The 26346-nt window shown below is 40.8% G+C and overlaps 6 protein-coding genes across 8 annotated transcripts; 3 read left to right on the plus strand and 3 right to left on the minus strand.

Annotated features, from left to right (window-relative positions):
* Positions 1 to 232: 232 nt before the first annotated feature.
* LOC18029832 (argininosuccinate synthase, chloroplastic) lies at positions 233 to 3067 on the plus strand. Its single transcript, XM_006413315.2, has 10 exons — positions 233 to 370; positions 584 to 639; positions 751 to 832; positions 934 to 1075; positions 1249 to 1297; positions 1403 to 1585; positions 1708 to 1782; positions 1872 to 2057; positions 2150 to 2238; positions 2332 to 3067. Exons 1-10 carry the CDS (start codon positions 298 to 300, stop codon positions 2882 to 2884), a joined length of 1488 nt encoding a protein of 495 aa, XP_006413378.1. The 5' UTR covers positions 233 to 297; the 3' UTR covers positions 2885 to 3067.
* A 323-nt stretch (positions 3068 to 3390) lies between these two features.
* LOC18029833 (26S proteasome non-ATPase regulatory subunit 6 homolog) lies at positions 3391 to 5910 on the plus strand. The gene is made up of 8 exons (XM_006413316.2): positions 3391 to 3651; positions 3749 to 3863; positions 4178 to 4268; positions 4349 to 4494; positions 4596 to 4815; positions 4988 to 5096; positions 5221 to 5389; positions 5542 to 5910. The coding sequence occupies exons 1-8, from the start codon at positions 3513 to 3515 to the stop codon at positions 5714 to 5716; spliced, it is 1164 nt and encodes a 387-aa protein (XP_006413379.1). The 5' UTR covers positions 3391 to 3512; the 3' UTR covers positions 5717 to 5910.
* Positions 5911 to 6077: 167 nt separating this feature from the next.
* LOC18029834 (uncharacterized aarF domain-containing protein kinase 1) lies at positions 6078 to 13338 on the plus strand. The gene is made up of 12 exons (XM_006413317.2): positions 6078 to 6350; positions 6463 to 6591; positions 6989 to 7183; positions 7304 to 7351; positions 7428 to 7556; positions 7645 to 7769; positions 7933 to 8043; positions 12119 to 12227; positions 12327 to 12445; positions 12659 to 12812; positions 12935 to 13082; positions 13170 to 13338. Exons 1-12 carry the CDS (start codon positions 6237 to 6239, stop codon positions 13223 to 13225), a joined length of 1437 nt encoding a protein of 478 aa, XP_006413380.2. The 5' UTR covers positions 6078 to 6236; the 3' UTR covers positions 13226 to 13338.
* A 2160-nt stretch (positions 13339 to 15498) lies between these two features.
* On the minus strand, positions 15499 to 16480 carry LOC18029836. Its single transcript, XM_006413319.2, has one exon. It carries the CDS (start codon positions 16399 to 16401, stop codon positions 15667 to 15669), a length of 735 nt encoding a protein of 244 aa, XP_006413382.1. The 5' UTR covers positions 16402 to 16480; the 3' UTR covers positions 15499 to 15666.
* A 23-nt stretch (positions 16481 to 16503) lies between these two features.
* Positions 16504 to 20007, minus strand: LOC18029837 (programmed cell death protein 4). 2 transcript variants are annotated; one of them, XM_006413321.2, is made up of 4 exons: positions 19737 to 20007; positions 19067 to 19294; positions 18801 to 18895; positions 16504 to 18588 (listed from the first exon to the last, which is right to left on the minus strand). In XM_006413321.2, the coding sequence occupies exons 2-4, from the start codon at positions 19281 to 19283 to the stop codon at positions 16789 to 16791; spliced, it is 2112 nt and encodes a 703-aa protein (XP_006413384.1). In that variant the 5' UTR covers positions 19284 to 19294; positions 19737 to 20007; the 3' UTR covers positions 16504 to 16788. The 2 variants fall into 2 exon arrangements, with proteins under 2 accessions (XP_006413384.1, XP_006413383.1); XM_006413320.2 differs by having other exon boundaries at positions 19652 to 20006.
* Positions 20008 to 20461: 454 nt separating this feature from the next.
* Positions 20462 to 24446, minus strand: LOC18029838 (protein STICHEL-like 2). Of its 2 annotated transcripts, none has more exons than XM_024149733.1 (8): positions 24356 to 24446; positions 22431 to 23981; positions 22121 to 22340; positions 21852 to 22037; positions 21561 to 21755; positions 21031 to 21460; positions 20895 to 20946; positions 20462 to 20718 (listed from the first exon to the last, which is right to left on the minus strand). In XM_024149733.1, the coding sequence occupies exons 2-8, from the start codon at positions 23883 to 23885 to the stop codon at positions 20644 to 20646; spliced, it is 2613 nt and encodes an 870-aa protein (XP_024005501.1). In that variant the 5' UTR covers positions 23886 to 23981; positions 24356 to 24446; the 3' UTR covers positions 20462 to 20643. The 2 variants fall into 2 exon arrangements, with proteins under 2 accessions (XP_024005501.1, XP_024005500.1); XM_024149732.1 differs by having other exon boundaries at positions 24324 to 24444.
* Between the last annotated feature and the right edge of the window lie 1900 nt (positions 24447 to 26346).

Genomic DNA, 26346 nt, shown 5'->3' on the forward strand with positions numbered 1-26346 from the left:
ACGAGTGTCTATCAGTATTCGAATAAATCAAACCCGAGAAATGAACTTCGTTATGATACTAAATTGGTTATTCTTATTTGTTTGTACGATTTAAATATTCTTACTAACATAGAAAATTGGACTTTTAAAGTAGTCAATTACATTAAAACAAAAATGGAAAAAAAACGATATGCCAGAGAAAAAAAGAGTTAAAACCCTAAAGGACGTGGACTATGTTGACATCTTACCACTCACTTACAAGAGCCCCCAAACCCCATTGTCGAACACAAAGCAAAAACCCAGAAATAATCTTCTTACATGGCTGAAATCTCGGCGTCTTCGTTTCCTTCTTCTTCGTCATCTGCTCTCGCGCTTCGTAGCCCTCGCAATGGTTCTCTCTCTTTTCTGCTCCGTTTCATTTCCTTGTTTTTATTTCTAGTCTGAATATATAGATATAATTTGTCCAGTTTTCTGACAGATACATTTTCTAATGTCTATTTTTCATTCGAGATAATTGCGAATAGCTCTCTGAGTTCTTGATCTCTGACACGTTCAAATAGATTATGATCGAAATGTAGTTGATATATCTGATATGTTTCCACAGCTACCTTACGATGTCCGAATGTAGCTTGTCCAGGAACCACTTCCCTGTTTCAACAGGTATTTCCAATTGGAATTGATACTTGTTATAAAACAACAAATGCATGTTTCGATGTTGTGTCTAAAATGTTTCCGTGACCTCTTTCTCTATCTGCTTTGACTGAATTGCAGTTATCTCTGAGACGAAGCCAGCTTGTTGGCAATGCCGTTGGTACCGGTCAGGTTCCCGTATCCCGCAGCTGCAAGAATCAAGGTGAAGTTTGCATTGCACTGAATCTGCGAATTTCCTTATAATCTTATATGCTATTTCCATTATTACGTTTTAATTACTTTGGGGTCTTCAATATTGCACAGCTATTCGAGCTGTCCTCTCCGGTGATGAACAAACTGTCATCGCTGCTGATTCAAACGGTGCTGGACTTCGTGGCAAACTCAAAAAGGTTGTGCTAGCTTACAGTGGAGGCTTAGACACCTCCATCGTCGTGCCATGGCTAAAGTATGTTTTTTTCCTTTTTCTTGAGTTTAGTTCTGACCTGTAGGAAGGAGAACTTCTTGATACATCCTCTGGTTTTCAAATAATCAGTTTAGATAGATTTGATGCTATTTTTGTTTCATGAAAGTTTCTACAATCCAATTCTCTTACATGAAACTATTTTTTTTTTTTCGTAGGGAGAACTATGGTTGTGAAGTTGTGTGTTTCACCGCAGATGTTGGTCAGGTACACTACATAAGTGCCAAACTGTTGACAATTTTAGTTGAGAAATGAAGTTTTGTGTAGCATTCGACTCATGTCTTTTCAACCTCTTAATGCTTTGATATGAAGGGCATAAAAGAGTTGGAGGGTTTAGAACAAAAGGCTAAGGCTAGTGGTGCTTCTCAATTGGTCGTTAAGGATCTCACCGAAGAGTTTGTGAAAGATTACATATTCCCCTGTGTTAGAGCTGGTGCCATCTATGAACGAAAATACTTGCTTGGCACCTCCATGGCTCGACCTGTCATTGCTAAGGTAACATTTCGAGATGTTTTCTATGATTATTATGGTGGTGAAGGAACATAAATATTTAATACTATCTGAATACATCTCTTGATTTTCCTATTATCTCTAATACAACTTCTCAAAATGATTAGGCAATGGTAGATGTAGCAGCAGAGGTTGGAGCCGATGCCGTTGCGCATGGGTGTACTGGCAAAGGAAATGACCAGGCAAGTACTTAGAATGTCTTGCTATTGCTAGAGTGTCACATCGGAAAAACACACTTACCGATTCTTACATTATTTTTCTTACTGATCAGGTTCGGTTTGAGCTCACCTTCTTTTCGTTAAACCCTGAACTTAAAGTTGTGGCACCATGGAGAGAATGGGAAATCGTAGGCAGAGAAGACGCTATCGAGTATGCGAAGAAGCATAACATTCCTGTCCCCGTGACAAAGAAATCTATTTACAGCCGGGACAGGAACCTCTGGCACCTTAGTCATGAGGTAAGATAAAAGTCAAACTGTTGCTAGACATTCCCTTTTCAGATACAAATGTCTCTCCCTTTCTCTGATACCGAACATGTTTTGTTTGAAAGGGTGATATATTGGAAGATCCATCAAACGAGCCGAAGAAAGATATGTACATGATGAGTGTAGATCCCGAAGATGCTCCTGATCAGCCTGAGTAAGTTGCTTTTTTCTCTAAAGTCCTTGTGTGAGTCTAGTGCAGGAGCATTGTAACTTGTGATACTTAATGATGAAATTTTACTTAAAACAGATACATTGAGATCGGAATAGAATCTGGACTTCCAGTGGCACTCAACGGGAAGGCACTCTCTCCAGCTACTCTGCTCTCAGAGCTAAACACGATAGGAGGAAAACACGGCATTGGCCGTATCGACATGGTTGAGAACCGTCTGGTTGGGATGAAATCACGTGGAGTCTATGAAACCCCAGGAGGCACCATCCTCTTTGCAGCTGTGCAGGAACTAGAATCCCTCACTCTAGACAGAGAGAGTATTCAAGTGAAAGACTCGTTAGCACTGAAATATGCAGAGATGGTTTACGCGGGAAGATGGTTTGATCCGCTTAGAGAGTCCATGGACGCTTTCATGGAGAAGATAACTGAGAAAACCACTGGATCCGTTACACTGAAGCTGTACAAAGGATCTGTGTCGGTCACAGGTCGTAGGAGTCCGAACAGTCTGTATAGACAGGACATATCTTCGTTTGAAGGGAGTGAGATCTATAACCAAGCAGATGCAGCCGGTTTTATCAAGCTTTACGGGCTTCCCATGAGAGTTAGAGCGATGCTTGAGAAAGGTATCTAGAAAGGGTTTGGTTTCTTTCAATGTCTTCTTGGATTTGAGTTTATTTGCATGACAATTAGATTTGATGTCAAGATTTGATGCGTTTTAGCTTCAGCTTCTTTCGAAACAGTTATTATGTTATCTTTCTTTACTGTGGAGAAACTTGAGAAATTGAATAATGTGATTCTCTCTCGTCGGCCAAACAATTTACTTTCTGTTTCCCCTTGAATGATCAAACTTACGGTGCGGTTCATCTGTTTATACAATTCGTCTAATTTCTCAATTTCTCTGCAAGTAAGTATAATAAATTTATAAAATTGTTTCTAAATCAAAGACGACGGTAAAGCTAACAAAGAAATATGAATTAATTAAAAAACTCATCTTTTTTTTTTGTCGACCATCTTTTATCTTACACTAATTTTTTCGGTAAATTGAAAGGAAATTTTACACTAATTTACATTTTTTTTTTACACTAATATAAAAGGTTATGCGAAACCTACTTTTTTAATATATACACAGAACTCATCGGCTTTAATATCCGGTTCGCTCTTCCTCCTTACTCAAGAAAACAATTTTCAGTTTTATTCGTCTCTCTTTCTCTCGCTCAGATCCGTCTCAAGGTTTATCCTGATTTGAGTGTGTGGCAACCATGGACGGTGGAGCCGAAGGATCTCAGCAGCCTCACCTTATTCTAGCCCACAAGCTCTTCCTCCTCACTCAACCCGATGTCCAAGACATCGAGAAAGTCCAGCTCAAGTCTGAGGTCCTGGATTCCATCAAATCCGATGGTAATCTAGCTTAATTTCGCTAATCAATGACCATAATTTTAGAAATTGCTTAGGCAGCTTCGGGGTTTTCTGTTCCTCATATTGGGGTTGTTTTCAGGTATGGCTCCCTTGTACGAAACCCTAGCGGCGTCTTCGGTGCTGGAATTGGATCAGAGCTTGTTAGATTCTATGCGGGCCAATAACGAGGAGGAGCTTAAGAAGCTCGATGAGAAGTAAGTTTCCTTCTTGCTTCTGTATCTAGTTTCTGCAATTAAGATGTTACTGTATAGTGTGCCGGTTTAAAAAACCAGGCAGATTGGTTATGAATCGGATGTTACTGTGTAGCTGAATGTAATGATTTTGAGGCACTGAGTTTAAGATTGGATGGAGCATTTCCATCTAGCGTTGTGCTTTATCTAAGACTGGAATTACAAATTGTTTTTAGGCATAAACCTTTTATGCCATTTTTCTAGTGTTAAATCTTATCTGACAGATATATATTGTGTTGAGGTTCTCTTACATATTCCTTTCCTTCTCCTTTGTTTAGGATTGCAGATGCAGAAGAGAATTTGGGTGAAAGTGAAGTCCGTGAAGCTCATCTTGCTAAGGCTCTGTATTTCATCAGGATCAGTGATAAGGTACTTGAGCATGTCAAATTTAATGATTGTGCACTTCAGAGAACTTCCTTGGTCACTAAATTTTTGCTTTGTGAATCTAGGAGAAAGCTTTGGAGCAACTAAAACTCACTGAAGGGAAAACTGTAGCCGTTGGGCAAAAAATGGACTTGGTATTCTATACATTGCAACTTGCTTTTTTCTACATGGACTTCGATCTGGTATCGAAGAGCATTGACAAAGCAAAAAAGTAAGTGTCGATTAAGCTCTTTCGCTGCATGTTTGTGACCACACTTCACGGATAGTGCAACTGAGTTCTATGATCTAAAAAACTCTATCTTCACATGCCAGGTTGTTTGAAGAGGGCGGTGATTGGGAGAGGAAGAACCGTCTTAAGGTCTATGAAGGTTTGTATTGCATGTCCACCAGAAATTTTAAGAAGGCTGCCAGCTTATTTCTGGATTCTATCTCAACCTTCACGACTTATGAAATCTTTCCCTATGAGACTTTCATATTTTACACCGTCCTGACAAGCATCATAACTTTGGACAGAGTCTCGCTTAAGCAAAAGGTATTTGTCGATGGCTCAGTCCTCTCTTAGTTTGGGTTTTCTAAATTTAGTTAGCATAACAATCAGTAGGTCCACTTAGCATCTAAAATGATGGGAATCTTTTTATATGTTGTTCATTTCCGGAGGATGTGAATCTTTATGGTTTTTGAAGTGTCACTAATTTTTTTGACAGGTTGTTGATGCACCTGAGATCTTAACCGTGCTTGGGAAGATTCCATTCCTTTCTGAGTTCCTGAACTCCTTGTACGAGTGCCAGTACAAGGCGTTTTTCTCAGCATTTGGTGAGTTCAATACAGTTATCAGAATACCTTTACTAAACTAACTAATTTGTGGATTCACGTTGCTTTCTTTTCCTCTGTGTGTTAATTAATAGCTAGCTTCAATTATTGGTGTATTTTTTCTCAGCTGGAATGGCGGAGCAGATAAAGTTTGACCGTTACTTGTACCCGCATTTCCGGTTCTACATGAGGGAAGTGAGAACGGTGGTCTACTCTCAGTTTTTGGAATCCTACAAGAGTGTGACTGTCGAAGCAATGGCAAAGGCCTTTGGCGTCTCCGTGGATTTCATTGATCAGTAAGCCACACTCTAACAAACGCTCAATCACATTTCTTCCGTATCATATTTTGTTTACGTGCTCTTCCTTTAGACACGGTGGCATAACATGATCTCATACACAAAGTAAAAAACCTTACTTGAAATGTGTATTATTATTATCATTGATCCAGGGAGCTGTCACGCTTCATTGCTGCTGGGAAGCTTCACTGCAAGATAGACAAGGTTGCAGGTGTTCTGGAGACTAACCGTCCGGATGCAAAGAATGCACTTTACCAGGCAACGATCAAGCAAGGTGATTTCTTGCTAAACCGGATCCAGAAGCTGTCTCGAGTCATCGATCTGTGAGAGCATGTCTCGTGTTTCTGTTTCGCTTTTTCTTTCAGAATCCTAAACCTCTGAGAAACGATATGAATATGGATTTTGAGATCAATATCTGTTCTCTCGTCTCTTTTTACTCTACTGTAGTTGGTTTGTTTGTCACAGTCCCTTTTCTTAAATTAATTTTAAATGACTATACTTCCGGCGGGAAATCTCATTCAGTTTTAATTAGTTTACTTATCAATTTTGTAGACGATTTCTCTGATTTAGCTAAAAACCGAAGACGAACGGAGACTCATTTTCTTTGCTGTAAATTAATAAAACACTGATTTATATATTTGAAAGATAAATAATGAAATAAAAAGAAGAAGCTCAAAGATTCTGAGCAGAACGGTGTTTGGGCCAACCCCGTTTCGACGGCTCTGCTTAATTTAGCGCCATACACTCTCCCTCTCTCTCTCATCATTATCACTTCGAAATTTCATCAAATTGAGAGATAAAATACAAGTCGGAAAAATTCTCGACTCGACTTTCTTCCCGAGAGAAAATGCATGCGATTGATTTCAAAGAGATTCAGGAAAAGCTCTCTGATGGTTTCCGTCCCTGGCAACGATCGTTTCAGTTCTGGGCTCGTGCCTCCGATATCTACACCGGATACAAGGTTTCTCTTTGCCGGTATTCCTTTTCTTCCATTTTTTTTTATGCTCAAAATTGTATACATTTCTCTTATGATTCCTGCAAATTCGAAACTGTGTTGCTTGGTGTTTCTCTAGGTATTTCAACTTCGAGTGAGCTTCGTCAAGGATGTGAAGAAGCAGGAGGAAATGTGGGAGAGACAACATGAACTTGCCGCTCACAAAATTTACGCTATGTGCTCTGACCTTGGTGGGTTCTTCCTTAAGGTAATCTATCTATAAATCTCTTTCTTTGGATTCCACCTTCTGGATTTTCTTAATGGTTTCTTGTTTTTATTGCCAAATAGGCTTCTTTTTTTTTGCGTTTATGGGTTTGCTCCTGTTTACTCGAATTTGGACTTTCTTGCTTCTTCTACTGATTGTGTTTCGCTTTATTACAAATTTTCTTTTTGGGTGTGTTGAGACTGTTGTTAAGGTTTGTGATGATCAGAGTTCCACATTGGGGTTCTTATGATTTTCTGATCTACAATCTCGTTTTACCGTGAAATGTGAGGGTTTGATTTTTAGCTGAGAAAGAATGTACATTTACTCTTGGATGGCTCACTGTTGCTGACTTGCTGATGATGATTTTTTTTTTGTTTCCTCTTTTCATTTTCCGCAATAGGTTGCACAAATTCTAGGGAAACCTGACCTGGCTCCAGCTGCGTGGGTGAAAAAACTCGTCACATTGTGTGATCAAGCTCCTGCTACACCATTCGATGCCGTTCGAGCTGTCCTGGAGAAAGAGTTAGGTAAAAGCATCGATGAAGTGTTTGAAACTTTTGATGATAAGCCTCTTGGGTCTGCTTCTATTGCTCAGGTACTAGTTTATTCATCACTCATGGCTTCAGAACCTATGGAGAGTACTACCGTGCATGCTTATTCAATAATTCAAGCAAAACGTACATATTCACCTTTTTTTGTGTTGCCTTCTATTCAGGTTCATCGTGCAAGAGTAAAGGGTGAGAAGAGGGATGTTGTTGTTAAGGTGAGAATAATCAGGAGACAACTGAGAGCTTCCTAGCGTTTTCATTAGTTTTCTGAATGTGAAACGACATGTTTAGGTCCAACATCCTGGCGTTGAAAAATTGATGATGACAGATATACGGAACTTGCAAATATTTGCATTATACATGCAGAAAACAGATGTCAAATTTGACTTGTTCTCCGTAACAAAGGAAATCGAGAAGCAGGTATTTATCATTCTTTATGTCTTGTTATTATCTGGTAAGAATTTAACTTACCCAGGTCACTAGAAATCTTTTTGTTTCATTTTTCAAGATTGGGTATGAATTCGACTTCAAAAGGGAGGCCAATGCAATGGAAAAGATCCGACGTTTTCTTAATAATAACAACAGAAAGAGTCCTGTTTTGGTTCCCAGGGTGTTGCCACACTTGGTGACCAGGTACTTGTCAATGTATTAGCATCCTGGTTATCTCTCAATAGGTGTTTCACTGGTCATGAATTATGGTTTCTGTCTTTTTGACAGATTCTCTTTTCATTCAAGATTCTTTTATTTTCTGTAAAAAAATTAGTGCTGATCAGAGGATATATCATAATACACACAGGAGGGTTCTGGTTATGGATTACATTAACGGAATCCCAATCTTGAGACTCGGTGATGAGATGGCCAAAAGAGGGATAAATCCTCATGGTAAATTGGCAGAGGCAGCAAAATTGTAAGCTCCTCCATTACAGATTATTTTTTCCAATGCCTGATAAAGCTCTCTTTGCTTTTAATCGTTATTTCTTGGCTAGCATTCTGTTATGAGCCAATTCTCTTGCCTTAGCTCTGGTAATCGGACCTAAGTATTTAGTAGCTATGGTGAACGTAGAAGAATGAATTAGCTCAAAACTTCCTCTTTAACCCTAGTCTCTTTTGAGAATAAGGTTAATTGTTGGAAGATACTTTCTTATTGAATCCAAAACACCTATATATAGGACACGCTACAAATCTGCTTGTCCTAATTGTAAAAGAAAATTAGCTTAAAACCCAAAACTAAAATGTCAACTTAACTTAAGAGTAAAAAGGAAAAACACCAATTGAACTTTATCCCTTCGGTTTAGGCTTACGGCTGTAGACTAATCCAAAGCGTGTATCATTTCTCCCCTCCTCGACTAGGAGCTTGTCCTCAAGCTCCAATTCTGGGTAGGCTTCTAGCAGTGTTGCAGCATCTTCCCAAGTTGCCTCTGATTCTGTATCCTCCGCCCATTTAACCAGCACCTGGCGAACTCCACCCTGCACTCTTGCTCGAAGTAATTGAAATGGCCTGGATGAAACCACACGACCCTGAAAAATTGGTGGAAGACTAGGATCTTGGCTTGGACGATTCCCCTTGTGCGCTTTAAGAAGAGACACATGGAAGACGTCATGAATCTGCGTCCCTGTGGGCAAGCGTAGGCGATACGAAACTGCGCCAACTCGAGCAAGCACTTCAAACGGTCCATAAAATCTGGGAGAGAGTTTGGTGAAAGCTTTCTTGGCTACACTTAATTGACGATATGGCTGAAGTTTTAGCCAAACCCAATCCCCTACCGCAAACTCAACAGGCCTGTGGCGGTTGTCATAACTGTCCTTCATCCGAATTTGAGCTTCTCTAAGTCGTTCTCGCGCCAGTGCAAGAAACTCATCTCGCTTCTCCAACGCAACATCAACTGCTTCAATCCGTGAACTCCCAGAACGATAGTCTGTTAGACGAGGTGGCTCGCGTCCATACACAATTCGAAATGGCGTCGTCTTGAGACTAGTATGGAACGAGGTGTTATAGCAATATTCCACCCAAGGAAGCCATGTAAGCCACTTCCGCGGAGCGTCACCAGTTAAACATCGGAGGTACATTTCCAAAGTTCTGTTAACGACCTCCGTTTGTCCATCCGACTGCGGATGGTAAGCTGTTGTAAAACACAAGTCGGTCCCAATTAGTCGAAACAGCTCCCGCCAGAACAGACTTCGAAAAACCTTATCTCTATCCGTCACAATCGTCTCAGGAATCCCATGTAGACGAACAATATCTCGGAAAAACGCCTGCGCGACTGTAATCGCTGTATATGGGTGACTGAGCGCAATAAAATGGGCGTATTTCGAGAAGCGATCCACTACGACTAAGATAACTGTCTTCCCGGAAACTTTAGGAAGAGCTTCCACAAAATCCATAGATATATCCGACCAGATTTTCGTAGGTACTGGCAACGGTTGCAACAATCCAGCCGGTTGAAGTGTTTCCCACTTGTTTTGTTGACAGGTTTGACAATTTGCGACGAAATCTTGCACTGTCTTTTTCCAGCCTCGCCAATAAAAGTCACGTCGAATTCGATCCATCGTCTTTTGGACTCCTTCATGTCCTAAATTATGAAAACCCGAGACAACCTCTTGCACCAATAACGAATCAGACGTCAAATAGACACGTCCCTTGTAGAAGATCAATCCATCCCGAATTGCCCAACTATCGGTCTCTTCTCCCCGAATTATTCGATCCCGAAGATCAGCTAAGGCTTGGTTCACCTCAATTTCTTTCCGTAGACGGGCAAAAATACCTTTATCAGACTTGCTTAAACTAGAAATTAAGCATTCCGGTTCAGGAGTATTCTCATCACGTCGTGACAAAGCATCTGCGACCTTGTTCGTTGACCCAGAGCGATACTCCACACAGAAGTCGAATCCCAACAATTTACTGATCCAATGGATCTGAGGTGAAGTCGACAGACGCTGCTCCAAGAGAAATTTAAGGCTGTAGTGATCCGTACGAATTAAGAAATGCCGGCCCCATAGATACGGTCGCCAATGCAACACTGCTTTAGCAAGCCCAATCAACTCCCTTTCGTACGCAGCAAGCTTAAAATGGCGGTCGGCTAACTTGCGACTAAAGAACGCGATTGGGTGGCCTGCTTGTTGTAGCACAGCACCAATACCACTTCCCGATGCGTCACATTCGACCACAAATTCTTTAGAAAAATCTGGAAGTGCCAACACCGGAGATTCAGAAAGAGCCTTCTTTAGTGTAACAAAAGCTGTTGAAGTTGCCTCAGTCCAAATAAACCCCGTCTTCTTGAGAAGATTTGTTAATGGTGCTGCGATAATGCCGTAATCCCGAATGAACTTCCGATAATACCCGGATAGACCAAGAAACCCTCGAACAGCTCGGATGGACGCGGGTAGAGGCCATTCCGTGATGGCTTTAATCTTGGATTGGTCCACCCGGACTCCAGTGTGAGAGATGACGTGACCGAGATAACCCACTTCTGTTTGACCGAACGAACACTTTGAATGCTTAAGTAGCAAGCTATGCTTCCGAATAAGGTCCAGAACATGCTTCACATGTTTGACGTGATCTACCCATGTTGCGCTATAGATCAAAATATCGTCAAAGAAAACCAAGACGAACTTCCGAAGAACCCCACTGAATACTGAATTCATAAGACTCTGAAAAGTCGAAGGAGCGTTCGATAGCCCAAATGGCATAACGAGAAACTCATAGTGACCATGATGTGTTCGGAAAGCGGTCTTCTCAATGTCACCTTCGTACATTCGAACTTGGTGGTACCCAGAGGCCAAGTCGAGCTTTGTGAAAAACCGAGCCCCATGCAATTCATCGAGTAGCTCATCCACGACTGGAATTGGAAATTTGTCCTTGACGGTGATTTTATTCAGCTCTCGGAAATCTATACAAAAGCGCCATGAATTATCTGCCTTTTTCACTAAGAGAACAGGTGATGAGAAGGGTGAACTACTTGGTCGAATAATTCCCATACGAAGCATCTCCGCACATTGCTTTTCAATTTCATCTTTGAGAAGATGAGGGTAGCGGTAAGGCCTTATAGCTACCGGATTAGCTCCCTCAACTAGACGAATCCGGTGATCGCACTCTCGTTTAGGGGGTAACCCTGTAGGTTTGAAGAACACCTCGCTGTAGCTTTCCAGCAGAAGTTTCAACGCCTCTGGTGGGTTCTCCGAATCAAGCGACCAAAGAGCTTGAGATTGCGAAGCCCGTGGTGGTGAATAGGTGCCGGGGGTTGTGAACATTTCTTCCTCAGTTGTGAACCAATCTTCTAGGTCGTGAACACTGGTATCTATTGCATTCAAAACAACCCCGTTGCTGTCTCTTGAAATCTGGTCCAGCATGGTCGTCTGGTCGTTGCGTAGTTGTGCAAGTGCCTCTTGGGTCTGCGCACTCATCTCCTTTTGAGCTGCCACGGTTGCTTCCAAGACGGTTTGTTGAGTCGTTGTCTTCTCCTCGAGAGCCCCCAACGTAGTTTGCATCGGGTTTATCGCTGCTTTCATCTCCTGGATTGCTTCCATGATTTTCGCGAGTTGCACGGCTATGGAATCGTCTCCCATTGAATCGTTTGGCTCTGATACCAAATTGTTATGAGCCAATTCTCTTGCCTTAGCTCTGGTAATCGGACCTAAGTATTTAGTAGCTATGGTGAACGTAGAAGAATGAATTAGCTCAAAACTTCCTCTTTAACCCTAGTCTCTTTTGAGAATAAGGTTAATTGTTGGAAGATACTTTCTTATTGAATCCAAAACACCTATATATAGGACACGCTACAAATCTGCTTGTCCTAATTGTAAAAGAAAATTAGCTTAAAACCCAAAACTAAAATGTCAACTTAACTTAAGAGTAAAAAGGAAAAACACCAATTGAACTTTATCCCTTCGGTTTAGGCTTACGGCTGTAGACTAATCCAAAGCGTGTATCACATTCGAATCTTGTCTGATGCCGCACTGGAATTTTTTTTTTCGCATTCCCACAGTAATATACTTAGCAGTTTGTCCCAAGCATATGGCCAAATGATACTGAAGAGTGGTTTCTTTCATGCGGATCCACACCCTGGGAATATCTTGATTTGTAAAGGTTCAGAGGCAAGTCATTCTTTTTGTTTCTTAATTGACTTACGGTGGTCTTTTTATAGGTTTTAACGTCTATATATATTGAGTTGTAATCTTGTTTACCGTCATCAGGTTGCACTGCTGGACTATGGTCAAGTGAAGGAACTCCCTGACCACCTGAGACTTGGTTATGCAAATTTGGTCATTGCCATCGCTGATAACAATGCCTCATTGGCATCCCAGAGCTTCAGGTAATTCAAAATTCATCAATCAATACCTTTTTTCTTTTGAAGCAACTTCGTTTTCATGATCATGGTTTTAGAGTGAGTATTGGATAGAGTCTTGTGATGGAAGTTATAACGAAACAGTGGCGATAAGCCTTTGTTAACTTAAGCTAGTTAAAATCACCTTGTCAGCTGAGTGTAGCATCTGATCCCTTGGTGGATTCCGTGGTGAATATTCAGGGAACTCGGTTTAGTTACATTTACTAAGTGTGAGAATGAGCAGCAAGAACTTCTCCAATTAGCAAAAACAATGTTTGATACAAAGATGCCCCCTGGTGTAGCAGTTCTGCAACCTTTCTCAGAAGACTCTTCAATCAAAAAGATTTCCGTTGAGGTAAAAAACAAACACCTATTCATCAAAAGAAAGAAAGAACGAAAACCGCAAACCGTTGTGTGCTTCTTCTTCGTGTTTTGGTTAAACTGCAACAATTGACGCTGTTTGTTGGTTGTGGGTAGGCATTTCCAGAGGAACTTTTCTCTGTTCTTCGCACGGTAATTCTGTTAAGAGGACTCAGCGTAGGGATTGGGCTTAACTATTCGTGCGCCCAGCAGTGGAAGCCTATTGCAGAAGAGGCTATGCTTGCATCTGGGAGACTCTCCACAGGTTAAGACAACGACACTCTTATTTAGTGTTTTTTATTTTCTTACTCGATCCGTTTTTACAAATTTATAATGGAAGGTAACATTTCAGGTAGAAAGCAGAAGCGTCGATGTAGTTCTCTGAGAAAGTTATACCCAGGAGATTAAGAACACAAACAGAGAACAGAGTTGATCTTTTCTTTTCTCTTTTAATTTTTCATTATTTGAATACAATTATGGCATTTCCCCGGACTTGGTTTTAGAGATTTACAAGACTTTAATTTAGCCCTTCTAGCTAAACAGTTATGGTGACTTATACAATACCCTTCATCTCTCTTAGCTCGGGTTCTGCGAGGTAGGTATTATCGACAATCTGATCCCTTAGAAGACCGGAATGTCTACTTTCCATCTTATGGGTGGCGGAATATCATGGCCGCAAAACCACTCCTTAAGATGGGCCTGAGGAAGACAATTGACTCGGGTCTAAACACGAGAGTTTGGAGCGAACCATGGATTCCAGACCTCAGGGCTCGCCCGGCAATCGCCGCCCCGCAAATAGGATACCAAGATCCGGGATTATTGGTATATTCTTTTATCCGGCAAGATACGAAACAATGGGATGTTCCTCTTTTGAGAGAATTTTTCCAACCCGAGGATGTCTCCCTCATATTTGGGTTGAGACCTAGCCGCAACCGGACTTTGGATGGATATGCATAGAACCACTCCAAATCAGGACTCTACACGGTTAAGTCGGGATATGACTTGATTAGGAGGACTAAGTTAGACCGGGATGCTGGTGCAAAAATCGGACCGAGTATCACAGCCCTTCAAAGCCATGTATGGAAAGTCCGTACATCTGGGAAAATGAAACACTTTATGTGGCAATCTTTATCAGGGTGTGTCGCTACCTGCCAGAACCTCACCTACCGACATTTGGGGTCTGACAAGAGTTGTCCCCGATGTGGCGATCCTGAGGAATCTATAAACCATTTACTGTTTTTATGTCCCCCGGCCTTGCAAGTCTGGGCGTTATCGGACTTTCCGTCCCTTCCGGGCGTTTTCCCGAGTACTTCTATTTTTCAAAATATGAGCTTCCTCTTTTGGAAAACAAAAGAGTTTGGCATGACAGATCCTCATAAGGATGTATATCCTTGGATCCTATGGTTTATCTGGAAAGCAAGGAATGACAAAATCTTCAAGGGGAAAGACATCTCCCCTGAAGATACTTGGGTCCACGCCAAAGTGGAAGCGGAAAGCTGGAGATTGGCGAATCGACGGGAAGATGACATCGACCCTTTCGCAGGAACGATAATCTCATCTCCTCCTCTGATACCCCCATCCGAGTTCCCACAAATCCCGATATGCCGGATTGATGCCTCTTGGATCAATTACGGACCGGTCAGTGGTCTCGGGTGGTGGCTAGATGATGGCAGGGGAATGGTGATTTCTGGCTTACAAGGATGTCGCAGATGTCTCTCGGCTCTTCATGCAGAGATGGACTGCCTCCTTTGGGCTATGTCGTGCTTGAGAGATAGACGGATTATATCGGCGTATTTTCAGACTGATTGCTCGGATTTGCTGAAAATAACTGAATCTCCAGCAGATTGGCCATCTTTCATGACAGAGTTAGACGCCTTCCGGATCCTTCGAGAGAGCTTTGCCGAGTGGACTTTATCATATATCCCGAGAACTTTAAATGTCCGGGCGGATAGTCTTGCAAAAGGAGCTCGAACTAGAGGAAATATTTTCTCCCAAATCAATCATAACGTGCTAGTTGAGGATGGCCTGCGGATCACTCCTCCGATTAGCCAAATGTGATGTATAAATTGGGTAGCGGAAAAAAAAAAAAAAAAAAAGAATACAATTATGGCATCAAGTTGTGTCCATCTTAATTGGGTTTACTTGTCTATACACACATAAATCCGTGACCCATAACACTAACCAACTCTCATTTTCACATTCACTTATACTACATCAAATCTAAAAAAGGGAGATTACAAGTAAATAAAAAACATAAAGAACCTGATTAAAAGAAATTAATTATTTACAGTAACGAATCTAAAATAATGACTATCTCTTGTGGCGCACAATCTTGGGGAAGTTTAAGCATGCCAGTTTCTTTTCCATTTTGAGACTGAACTTGGACTACCATGAATTTATCATCCTTTGTGAGATCCTATCAATGAACTTGAGTGTTGTTGACGTAATATTCCAATTATTATAATTAAAATGTTGTTCAAAAAGGACCTCAGATGAAATTATTTTTTGTGATTTTGATAGATTCACTATGTGTCATGGGGCTTCATATATACTGCAACAACATACTCTTTTTCATATATTCCTTTTACACCTCTTTAGCTTTGCACAAAAAAAGTAGACGAGAAATTGCTGCAATCTTCACTCAGCTAGCGAAATTTTACCAAAGTAGCTAACAAGGAAAATTACAAAATTGTAATTTATTAATGTCGCGACCAGATGTAAAACTGTTGTAGTAAATACATATGATAAAAACGAAAGTAAATGGAAAATACACAAAAAAATAAAAAGAACAACGAATCTACGTATCAAATGAAAAACAATTACATTTGCTTAATCATTTTGTTTTTTGTTCATACGTTCTTCCTAAAAACAATCTCCGTGTCAAGCCCAAACCCATCGATCTTCCTCACCTCAACGACCTTCGATCTCTTGAACAGATTCACCAATGGCTTCACACTATACAGATCATTCGCCGAGTACTTATCAGTCTTCCCATGAATCGACACGTGTATCACGCAAACACCTCCGGGCTTGAGCGTCCGTTCGATCTCCCCAACGAACTTCTCCGGGTAAAGCGCGTGATCGAACACGTTCGAGAACTCGAAATCGAATGTCTCCGCGTCGAACGGCTGCGCGTGAAAGTCACCTTTCACCACCAGAGGCGGACGCGGCACCAGATCTATCCCGACGGAATCCTCCACGCCGATCAGCCTCAGCGCCGCCACCTCCTGCCCTACTCGAGCTCCGATCGAGAGCGCCTTCGATCCGTTCGAGAGGAGACCACGCTCCTTGAGTCGTCGGAAGAAAGTGGAGAATACGCGCACCTTCCTGTCCCAGTCGCGCGTCGTCCACACCTCCCGGAGCTTCGGGTTCTGAGTTTTTTTGAGCTGGTGCTGGATGTATGCCTCGTAGGAGGCGTATCCATGATGACGGATCCGGATCCCTTCATCGGCGACGACGACGGAGGAGGAGGAGAGAGAGTGGCGGAGGAAAGTGGAAGGGAATGCGAAGAAGAAGACGATGAGGAAAGAGAGTGAGAGGAAGAGAGAAAGAGTGAAGGGTAATTTTGGAATTACGAATTTCATTTTTGGGAAGTTTTAGCCTCGAGACTTCTCTCCCTCTTTGTCGACTGTGAAGCATCGAGAGTCATATATGGAAATTAATTAAAATAAAGTATTTGAACCAATGTTTCCGCTACTAACAAAATAGCCCCCAATTTTTACGATTGTGATTAAAATTGAGAGAGCAACAAAAAGATTTAAAAACAGGTTCCACTGAAGAAAACAAACGTTAACTTAACATTCGTGAAAAGATTAGCTCCCTTGCAGAATTCTTAAAGCCTTAAAAATTGCAAAAAAAACAAGCACAGGGATGCTCAAGAGAGAAAGAAGCTTGTACATTCTATGAAGTCATCATCACATTGTTTCTAGTTCCCACACCTTTTCTGGGCTTCTCCTCGATTTAGGCTTAGATTAAGCATCTTCGGTTAGGGAAGTTACAAATGAAGATGAAACCCAACCATTCTTCTTGGCATGCTCCACATAGTCCTTGAATTTCTCCTTTGCATTTGGAATGTCTAAAGCTAGATCTTCGAGTCCATCTTTGACTCTAGTTAATCCTTTGGTCATCTGGTTTGTGGTTATGAGTCCTTCACCAAAACACTCCTGCAGAAGATCCAGCACCATCTTGTCGTTCTTCTTCTCCATGGCCATGACCAGTGCTTTTTTAACAACCTCATGGTTGAAAAAAGGCATGCCTAGCTCACGGATGCATTTGCACGCTTCTGATACAAGCCCTGAGCTTTCATATTCCTCCAGGAGATTCAGTATCTTGTCCTTTGCATCTTCAACAGCCCACCCGGTCCCACCTCCCCAGCATCTTAGAAGCCTCTCTCCTGCATGTCGAGCAAAGATAAGTGACCTGGCCATCTTCACTGTTTCAGTTCCGCTTGAGTTTGGTCTTAGTTTGCTGCAGATCTCTTCAAGGTTAAATGGTGCCAAAACATCATCGATCACAGCTCTAGCTAAGAACAGAGCAAGTTCGTTGGAAGCATCGAGGATGTCAAGAGCTGTATCTTCTGCAGACTCTAGGAGCAAGACGAAACCATCTGCAACATCCTCTGTGGTGAACATCTCGATGTGAAGAGAAGAGAGGAGAACAGATGCCATTTCTTTCTCCCGATTCTTCCTGTCTAGAGCAAGTGTTACCAGCTTCTTTAGAAATATTGGGTTGTACTCGGGCGCTCCTAAATCCTCAAGACTGTGTATGAGCTCAGGTATGTCATCGGAATTGAAATACTCATGAATGATGGTCACAATCTCTTCCTTGAACCGCTTTAGTTTCTCGTCCTCGATCTGCTGTCGTCCATTTTCACCAGAGGGATAACTAAAAGAAGCATCAAGCCAACCGCCAGCGATAGCCTTTGGCACAAGCAAATCAAATTTAGTTTTAGCTGAAGGAATGTCAAGAGCAAGATCGTCAAGGCTTTCCCTTAACCTGGAAAACCCCTTCACCATTTGACTAGAGTTTATCAAGTTTTCTGAAGCTGCTTCCTTCAGCAGTTTCAATACAAGTGGTTCTGATGTGTAACTCTCCATGCCAGTAATTAAAGCCCTTTTCACGACCTCGTGATGAAAGAAAGACACGCCCAACTCCCTAATGCAGCGACATGCCTCATAAGTGTCTCCAGTCTCCACATATTCCTTCAAAATGTCAGTAATCTTCTTCTTAACTTCCTCAACAGAGGTTCGAGTCGTTCCACCCCATCTTCTTTCAACTAGCTCGGCATGGTGTGCAGCTGATAGATAGCTTTTCTCTGCAGTTTGGACAACCTGGTAACCTTTGGAAGATTGTGGAAGTGCCTTGGTTGCCCTGGGAAGAAAAGCTGGAGGAAGGACGTCATCCACAACAGCACGTGCAAGGAACAGAGCAAGAACATTAACAGCATCAGGTATATCCACTACAAAGTCATCAGCTGACTCGAGCAGCAGGACAAATCCATCTCTTATCTGGTTCGGGTTAATGACATCAGCATACAATGCGGAAAGCAACACTGAGGCCATTTCCTTCTCTTTGTCATGTCTGTCCATGGCCACAGAGACAAGGCGCTTGATGAAGTAAGGATGATACTCACTTGAACCAAGTTCAATGAGGTCAGATGCTGCCACATCGACATCGCCAGTGCTGAAGTATTCTTCAATGATGGAAGCCACAGCTTTCTTGTAATCATCTAATGGGTCTGAAACAGTTGCACCAACAAGCTCGAATGGTTCCTAATATAAACAAGAAACAAAACGAGAGCTGATCATAAGAACATCTTAAATGCAACACTCCATCGATAAATATTTAAAGACATCAACTACAGTGGAGACATGGAAACAATTTTGCTTCAAGTACTTTGGCAACAAAGTAATTAATCATGAAAATCAAAAATGATTACTTTCATCTAGTAAGAAAAAATAGTGCATAGAGGTGTAGAGACTACCTCTCCGCTGTCATAATTTGGATCATTCCGGTCAATTTGATAGTCTGCATCAATGTCAATAAGTTTCCCCCAAGTTCCTTTCCCACCACACCCATCTGAAACAAAATGTATCGATCAGAACAAAGGAAGTCGAACTAAAGGAACAATATATATATATATATATATATGCAACTACCAGCTCCAAATCTAACGAAATGCCAACCCCTGAAACCTCATTGTTCAGAAACATAAGCTACAAATCCAGACCAACCACAGTAGTAACTCACCTTTCTTTGGACGAACAGACTTCCCCGCATGAGACCTTCTATGTTTCACAGCATTCGAACCAGCAGGAGCTTTCCCAGCAGCAGATGGTTTAGGCAGATTCTCAGACAGAAATGACGAGTGAGGTTTTTGTGCGGGTGGATGATTCACTGCATTCTGGGTTGCAACTTTCATCATCTCTCTCTGCTCATCTGTTAAAAACCCCTCCTTTGACGCCATCTTTGATAATACTGGAACATCGTTAAATCAATCCTTTAGCTCAGATATACATTACGAACACGGGTAGCTATCTTATCAGGCAACAGAAACAAATTTGAGCTATAGCAGTTCTGAATGTTCCAAACCTAAACACCACAAGACAATCTAAGCCAATCCATAATCCAAAGAACAAAGGGCGATACATGATTTCAACACTTTTTGATCCATAATCAACGTCCAATCAATCAATGAATCATCCCGTGGTCAAATGCCATAAACAAACCGGAGAAAAAGTTTGAAAACTCCAAATAAAAGAAATGACACATGAGAAAGAGTGAAACTCCAAGTGAGAAACTAGCAAATGTAATGTTCAAAGAAGAAAGGCACACCAGAAATGAAGCCGCGAATGTTATTCCCTCGTCGTCAAGACAAAATAGCCAACTAGTGAGAAACCTCCACGAAGCGGACACTTACCAGAAGCGAGATCCGAGATTCAAAAGCCGAACCCGAGTCTCAAGGTGAGTGAAACTTTCCTGGAAAATAGGAGATTTGAGAGACGATTGTAGTAAGGAATCTGCACAAGATTGGATTGGAAAGTAAAACGCTTTTAGGAATGGAGGCCGCTACGGCTACGGTTTCTCATCAAAGAGGTCATCACAAAGATTGTCGCCACGTGTTACTGTTTCAACGGTGAAGATCGCTCCTTACATGTGTTGCCTGCCAAAGGCAGCGGACTAGGGTTCTGCATTATCTTTGGTATTTTTTTTTGTTGGGTCCATTAATTTTGGTGTTTTGTTTCTTCTTAGGAAAATAGTGAAAGTAATGAAAATATATAGTTTTTCGACCCCAAAAAAATTGTAAAGCAGTATTTATTTTGAAAAAATAAAGACTAAATCTATGGGTGTGCCAAAAAAAAGAGAAAAAGACCAATCTATGGGTTGTTAAATAAAAGCACCAATCAATCTATGGGCTATATAACAGGAAAATGTTCCAGAGGTTGTTGTAATAAATTCCAGAGGTTGATTCGAAAAAACAAGATTTTAACAAGTTCCAGAGGTTGTAATAAATATTTTTAACATGAAAATGTTAGAGGTTAGCCATGACATAACGATCCAGTTATCCCATAATCATAATCACTCTTACCTATTTTCACCCAACATTACGTAGCGAAATTTAATAAAAGTGTTCAAATTAGACGGTAAAGTGATTCATGTCCTACAATGATCGATTGATTAGTGTATAATATGCTAATCTAAAATATGATCTTGAAAAACATTTTGCAACTGTACATGTTGTGATGTGACCCATTATCCCAAAACAGGTCTCAAATGGAATTGATCAGCCTAATGGTTCCACAAAATGGGAATGTCACCAAGCTCACTTAACTAGCTGCAGTGCAGGGAAGGACTCGGCCAATAATCCGTGAACTCTTGTTGTTCTGTGTCTCTCCACGATCCTACAAAACATCCATCACCACAAATAAGAAATACCAAAGGTTCACACAAAGATATTCAAAACCCCAAGCCCTCATGAAACTTAAGAGGCAAGTACAAGCTAAGCCAAACCAAAACTCTTTAAACCGAAACCGAACGGTAACCGAACCAAATTCTGAGGCCTAGTAGAAATGTTTACCTTGCCTAGGGGAGTCCTCCTCCAACACAACACATCGGCGTCATCTTCTGGCCTGCACAAAGTCAAAAGCAGAGCATACATACTTCAGTGGCTATCCAAAGCACAAAACAGCTTTAACATTGTAATAATCTTTTACCCTTTGTCACCAGGAGGCATGTGTGGAGTACACATAACAGAGTTCGCATCTCCTTCATCACTCGCACTGCTCATTCGCGACGAGGCATTGGCTGAAGAACGTACACTTCGAGCCCTCAAGACATTTCCTTGGCAACTTCTCAGAGAGTTTGTAACTGCTTGCTTTTCATACGCGCATTCAGAGCCGGTTCTTGTAGTCAGATAAGACGACTTGTGTAGCATTCTACGAGAACAGCTGAATATTCCAAAGAAAAGACTTGCTGCTGCTTTAGCACTCTTTGGTGGAGAACAAGCTGAGATAACAAGATTCATTCGGATCTCAACATTGCATCCTAACACTGATTGGAACGAGTCTGCAATCAATTTCCATGATTTCTCGGCTCTTGTTACATGTTGAGGTGTGTAGAATTCCAATTCAGCTATTGCCACACCTGAAACAGACATATATAAGAGGTTTTACTTATCAGAAACTACTTTTCATGATACAAACCAAACTTAAACCTCAGGGTCATTTTGGAAAAGGTAAGTTACCTTTGTCAACAGTAAGTGAAACCAACCTCCCTCTTTTCCACAAAAAGCTCTTCAGTGAATCAGAACAACACAAATCTGTAACTGTTTTCCACACAGTTTCAACTGTTTCTTTACAGTTTTTCTCTAAATACTCCTCGGTTTTTGATTTAACGACATCACCTGGACAATCCGATGATGTGCTGGAGAGGTCAACATCTACATATAGGACCACGGTCAGTTATATAGCTAGCAACCAGGAAAACAAGAAAAGAAACATGAATAACGAAAAAGCACTATATCCAAACTAATGACCTTTGCTTCTTTGACTTTTTAAACTCATTTCATTTTCATTAGTTGCAAGAGAAGATGACTCGGAGTTGCTAAGTTGCAAAAGTGCCACAGTGAGCCAGGTTGTCTGGTTTTTAGATGCTCTCAAGTGTTTCTCAGCATCAGATAGTATCTTCAATGCATTACTCAATTTGTTCAATTCTTCTTCAGCTGTATAATATAACAACAGATGAAAAGCGTTAGGCCAAGTACAACTTGAAGCTGATATTGAAAGTGATCATTGGTTTGCTTACAGGTATGCCTTGTAAGAAACCGAAGTCTGGTTGCTGAACTACTTTCTTGAGATTTTCCAGCAATGATGTCCATAATGACATTAGCTAGCTGGGAAATCAGCTGCATTGGGTCTATTTTGGATTTCATAAGCTCCCTCGCTCTTATAACCGTGTTTGAAGTATCAGAAGACAGTGCAAGATCAAGCAGATCAAGCAATTCATCATCAGAAACAACCCCAATCTGTAGAATGAAAAAGAGTTTGGTTTTTATTCTCAGCTATAACATATTCCCAAGACAGAAAAATTAATGAAGAAAGATGTATTAACTCACAAGCTTGTAGGCCAAAGATGTCGTTACTCTTTTGCCGAGCAAACTTAACTGGTCAAGCATTATCTCAGCATCCCGAAGCGAACCATCAGATTTAGAAGCAATGAAATCAACTGCACCTTGATCAAAATCAATACCTTCTTCCATACAAATCTTTGCCAGCTTATTTGATATTTCCGCATCGCAGACTTTAGAGAAATGATATTTCTGGGACCGTGAGAGCACGTTACGTGGCAGCTTCTCTAGCTCTGATGTGACCAGTATAAAAACTGAATGCTGAGAGAAACTGTCCAAACTGTTCAAGAGAGTACCCCAAGTTTCTTGACTTAACAACTGACACTCATCAATGATGAAAACCTTGAACCTAGATGAAACCGGACGAAGAGATGCGCTTTTGATGAGAGATCTGAGGTAGCTAGGCCGGTTTAGTTTAACCGAATCCATTTCCTTCACGTCCCTGATGCTTCCCGAGAAGTATGACTTGCATTCACTACACAAGCCACATGGTCTACTATGTGCAGCCTGTGAAAGGCAGTTTAAAGCAGCAGCAAATATCTTAGACGTTGAAGTTTTACCAGTCCCACGAGGACCGTTAAAAAGGTAAACAGAAGTAATCCTTCCTCTCAAAATGGTGCTCAAGAGACATTTCACTACCACTTCTTGCCCAACTAACTCATCGAAAGATCTCGGCCTGTACTTCTGACTCAGACTCCTCGACATAGTTTCGTGACTCGGTGTCACCACATTACTCTCACCATTGCCAGATAGTAAAGGATACTCTTCTACATCTGAGGAATGGTTTGATCCTCTGTACCTTGGCGTTCTTGACCAGCAATACGTTATTCCACAACCACGGTTACATTCATTCACAAAATCAACATCTTCATCCCCATAACTAAGATTTGTTGAGGTCATTGGACTACCTACATGGCTGCCATATTCACCAACCAAGCTAGCTAAGTTGGTGGAATAATGAGTTCTATATCCTCCCCTTGAAGCGCCATTCTCAGCATGAGTAATTGAAGGCACATTACATGCCAAATCCCTACCTTTAACCGATAAATCACCACACGATCTTTCACTTGACGGCGATTTACTCCTAGAGCACGCGTCTCCTTCAACATTTAGCACCCTGTTGCTCAACTTGTGAAGGTCACAACCATTCTCTAGCTCCTCCATTATCGAGTATGATCCAAAAGGAACCAATCCCACACGAGCATCATCAGCCTTACAATCACCATCATCAGCCTTACAAGGATGATCATCATGTTCAGCATGATTCACAAACTGCAGTGAGATCCCATTGTTGGAACCAGTTTCCCATTTGACATTTTCAAGCAAAGAAGCAAACTTGCTCATTGAATTAGTACAAGGATCTCTCAGTGACCGAACCCTTCTAAGAGCCACAAGTGTTCTTGTGATGGGTACATCTACAGAATGCCTCCTAAACTCCCCCATTTTCTATGAATTGATCAAACAACGTAGAACGCAGACCCAGGCTCTCTCTCTCTCTTTCTCCTGAAACTTCAAGATTCGACATCCATCATCTCTTTCCTGATAAAGATAGTAATATTAGTGATAGTTTTGCAACATTTAAGCTTCTTATCATCGGTGAAGAAGCCAAAGTATAAAGCAAAACCAAATCCAGCACCAAAGAGCATAAATCAAACTCAAACAGCCATTTTAGTAAGTAAAAATCAACAAGAAGCTAGCTAAACGATGAGAATGTGGTAACACGAGAACAGATGTGGAAAAAAATACTACTCGTATTAACAAACACTCACAGAGCTCAAAAACACACATAAAACAGAGAACCAGATAAGCTATGAAAACAAAAACAAAAACAAAAACTTGGGAACGATTAAAAAATGGCATTTAAATAAGGAAAAGACAAACCGAAAACCCCAAACGTCAAGATTGGGGAATACCAAGGTGTATTGAACGGAGTGGCGTACAATGCGGAGAATCCAAAACCCTAAAAACCTCTAAGAGAAGAAGAAGAAGAAGTAAGTAAGTGGTGGCAAAGTGGTGAATAAGAGTGATGGTGAGAGGTAATAATAATGGTAATAGCAAAGGGGTCGTTGTTGTTTGTGTGGAGAGAGAGAAAGAGAAGGGAGACATATGTTAGGGTAGGAGGCAGAGATTTTTGCAGTGAAAGGTGGTGTGTCTTGGGACAGAGAGCCAACCAGTAAGAAGGAGAGAGAAAGCAAGAAAGAAAAGAAAGAGTCTTTAAATAATTTGATTATTTGGAGTTCGCTTCATTTAAGATTCGTTCGGCGGTTTCAGTTATGTCTCTTTGGCTTTCGTGGCAAAACCAACAAGAAAAAAACAGTCTCTACTCTCTACTCTAACTTCGTGTGGTCCGCTCCTCTGCCACGTTTTTGCCTCTACTCACGTGTTCCTTCTTCCCATTCAATTCAGAAGATTTCAATCATTTATTTTATTATTTGGAATTCAAAATAGTAAGTTTCATCATATTGACGAGACAATCTAATTTATGTTTATTTTATTTGACCAGACACACAAGTTTATGATCCTCTTCAAAAACGAGATCAAACATGAATTTCATCTGGTATCCAGCAGTTACAACGGTGATAAAAGAAATATGATGCATTGTTCGTAAACGTTTTGAAAACAAAAACTAAACACCATATAATTGGGGGTTTAGTCTATTGATCAATCCTAGTTAAAAAACTGTGGTTTATTTTACAAATGCGGTATATATCAAGAACTAGTTTTGGGTATTATGAGAGTTTAATAGACCAAAGATCTTAATTTTTCACGAATTATCAACAACGACAATATGAATGTATTCACGTATACACCTTGTTAGACTCACAGATAACTGTCGGTTTAACTTGAAAGTAAACTAGTTATAAACCTTCTGTATAAAAGAATGTCTTGTTTATGAATAACAAAACAACTTTCCCCTCTTCTTCTTTGTTTGTTTAGCTCAACTAACAAATTTTATAAATCCCTACGGATTAAACGACAACAACTAATCTCAGTTTTTTTTCTTAACGCTCTTGCATAATACTTGTTGTACTAATGATTTCAGTGTTGGAATGCCTTTATGACAGATGCTCCGGCAAACTTTTTTTTTTGTCAAAGGCTCCGGCAAACTTTATGGTCACGTTTCCGGCCAATTTGAGATTCAGAACACAGTGCAAAACTGCAAATATCACACTAGTGGATGTTTACTCTGGAAAATTCCTTCTTAACTCTCTTGTTTGGTATCAACTTATTACTAATAATTTCGTCTATACAATTTACTTTTTAACTATCAGTTTGTCCAGTTGTAGTTAATTATAGCGTTTCTACACTCAGATTGATGATGAAGATGCCGTACCAAAACAAGTAAGAACAATAAGCGTTGAGTTTCTTACATGTGGGGGCGTGCTACAGTGTTTTTAGACTTACCTCTGAAACAGAGAGGTCAAGGAGAGCCCAAAGGACGGTGAAGAGTCAGAGCATGGTAAAAAGATGAGTCCATGTCTGGCTCTTGCTAATAGAGACTAAAGTGAGTGAGCCGTAAATATATATAAAGTGGAAAAAAACATTTTCTTAAAAAAAAAACTCTATTTTACAATCTCAAAACAAAAAAAAATTAACAAACTTTCTGCATGTACCAAAAGATTTCCTAAACGAAACTTTTATGGATTAATTCGGTTTAGCCTACAAGGTGAGGTATAATTTTAGTTTTGTTACCAGATTGCGAGTCTATCAATCAGTTTGCCCAGATGGAAGACGAGACCAATACGTTGACCGATTGTTTCCCGAAACTAGCTCTTGGGCCTTTAGAGCATGTTCAACCCTCAACCTCTTAATGAGGTTCTTTTCCATTTTTTATTAATATTGTTTTTTAAGTTGAGAAGTTAAGAACTTCTCCATTTTTTATGCTTCCAACACTGAATTTGTA

This window comes from Eutrema salsugineum, unplaced genomic scaffold (genome assembly GCF_000478725.1).
Source record: "Eutrema salsugineum unplaced genomic scaffold, Eutsalg1_0 scaffold_1, whole genome shotgun sequence".
Classification (NCBI taxonomy): domain Eukaryota; kingdom Viridiplantae; phylum Streptophyta; class Magnoliopsida; order Brassicales; family Brassicaceae; genus Eutrema; species Eutrema salsugineum.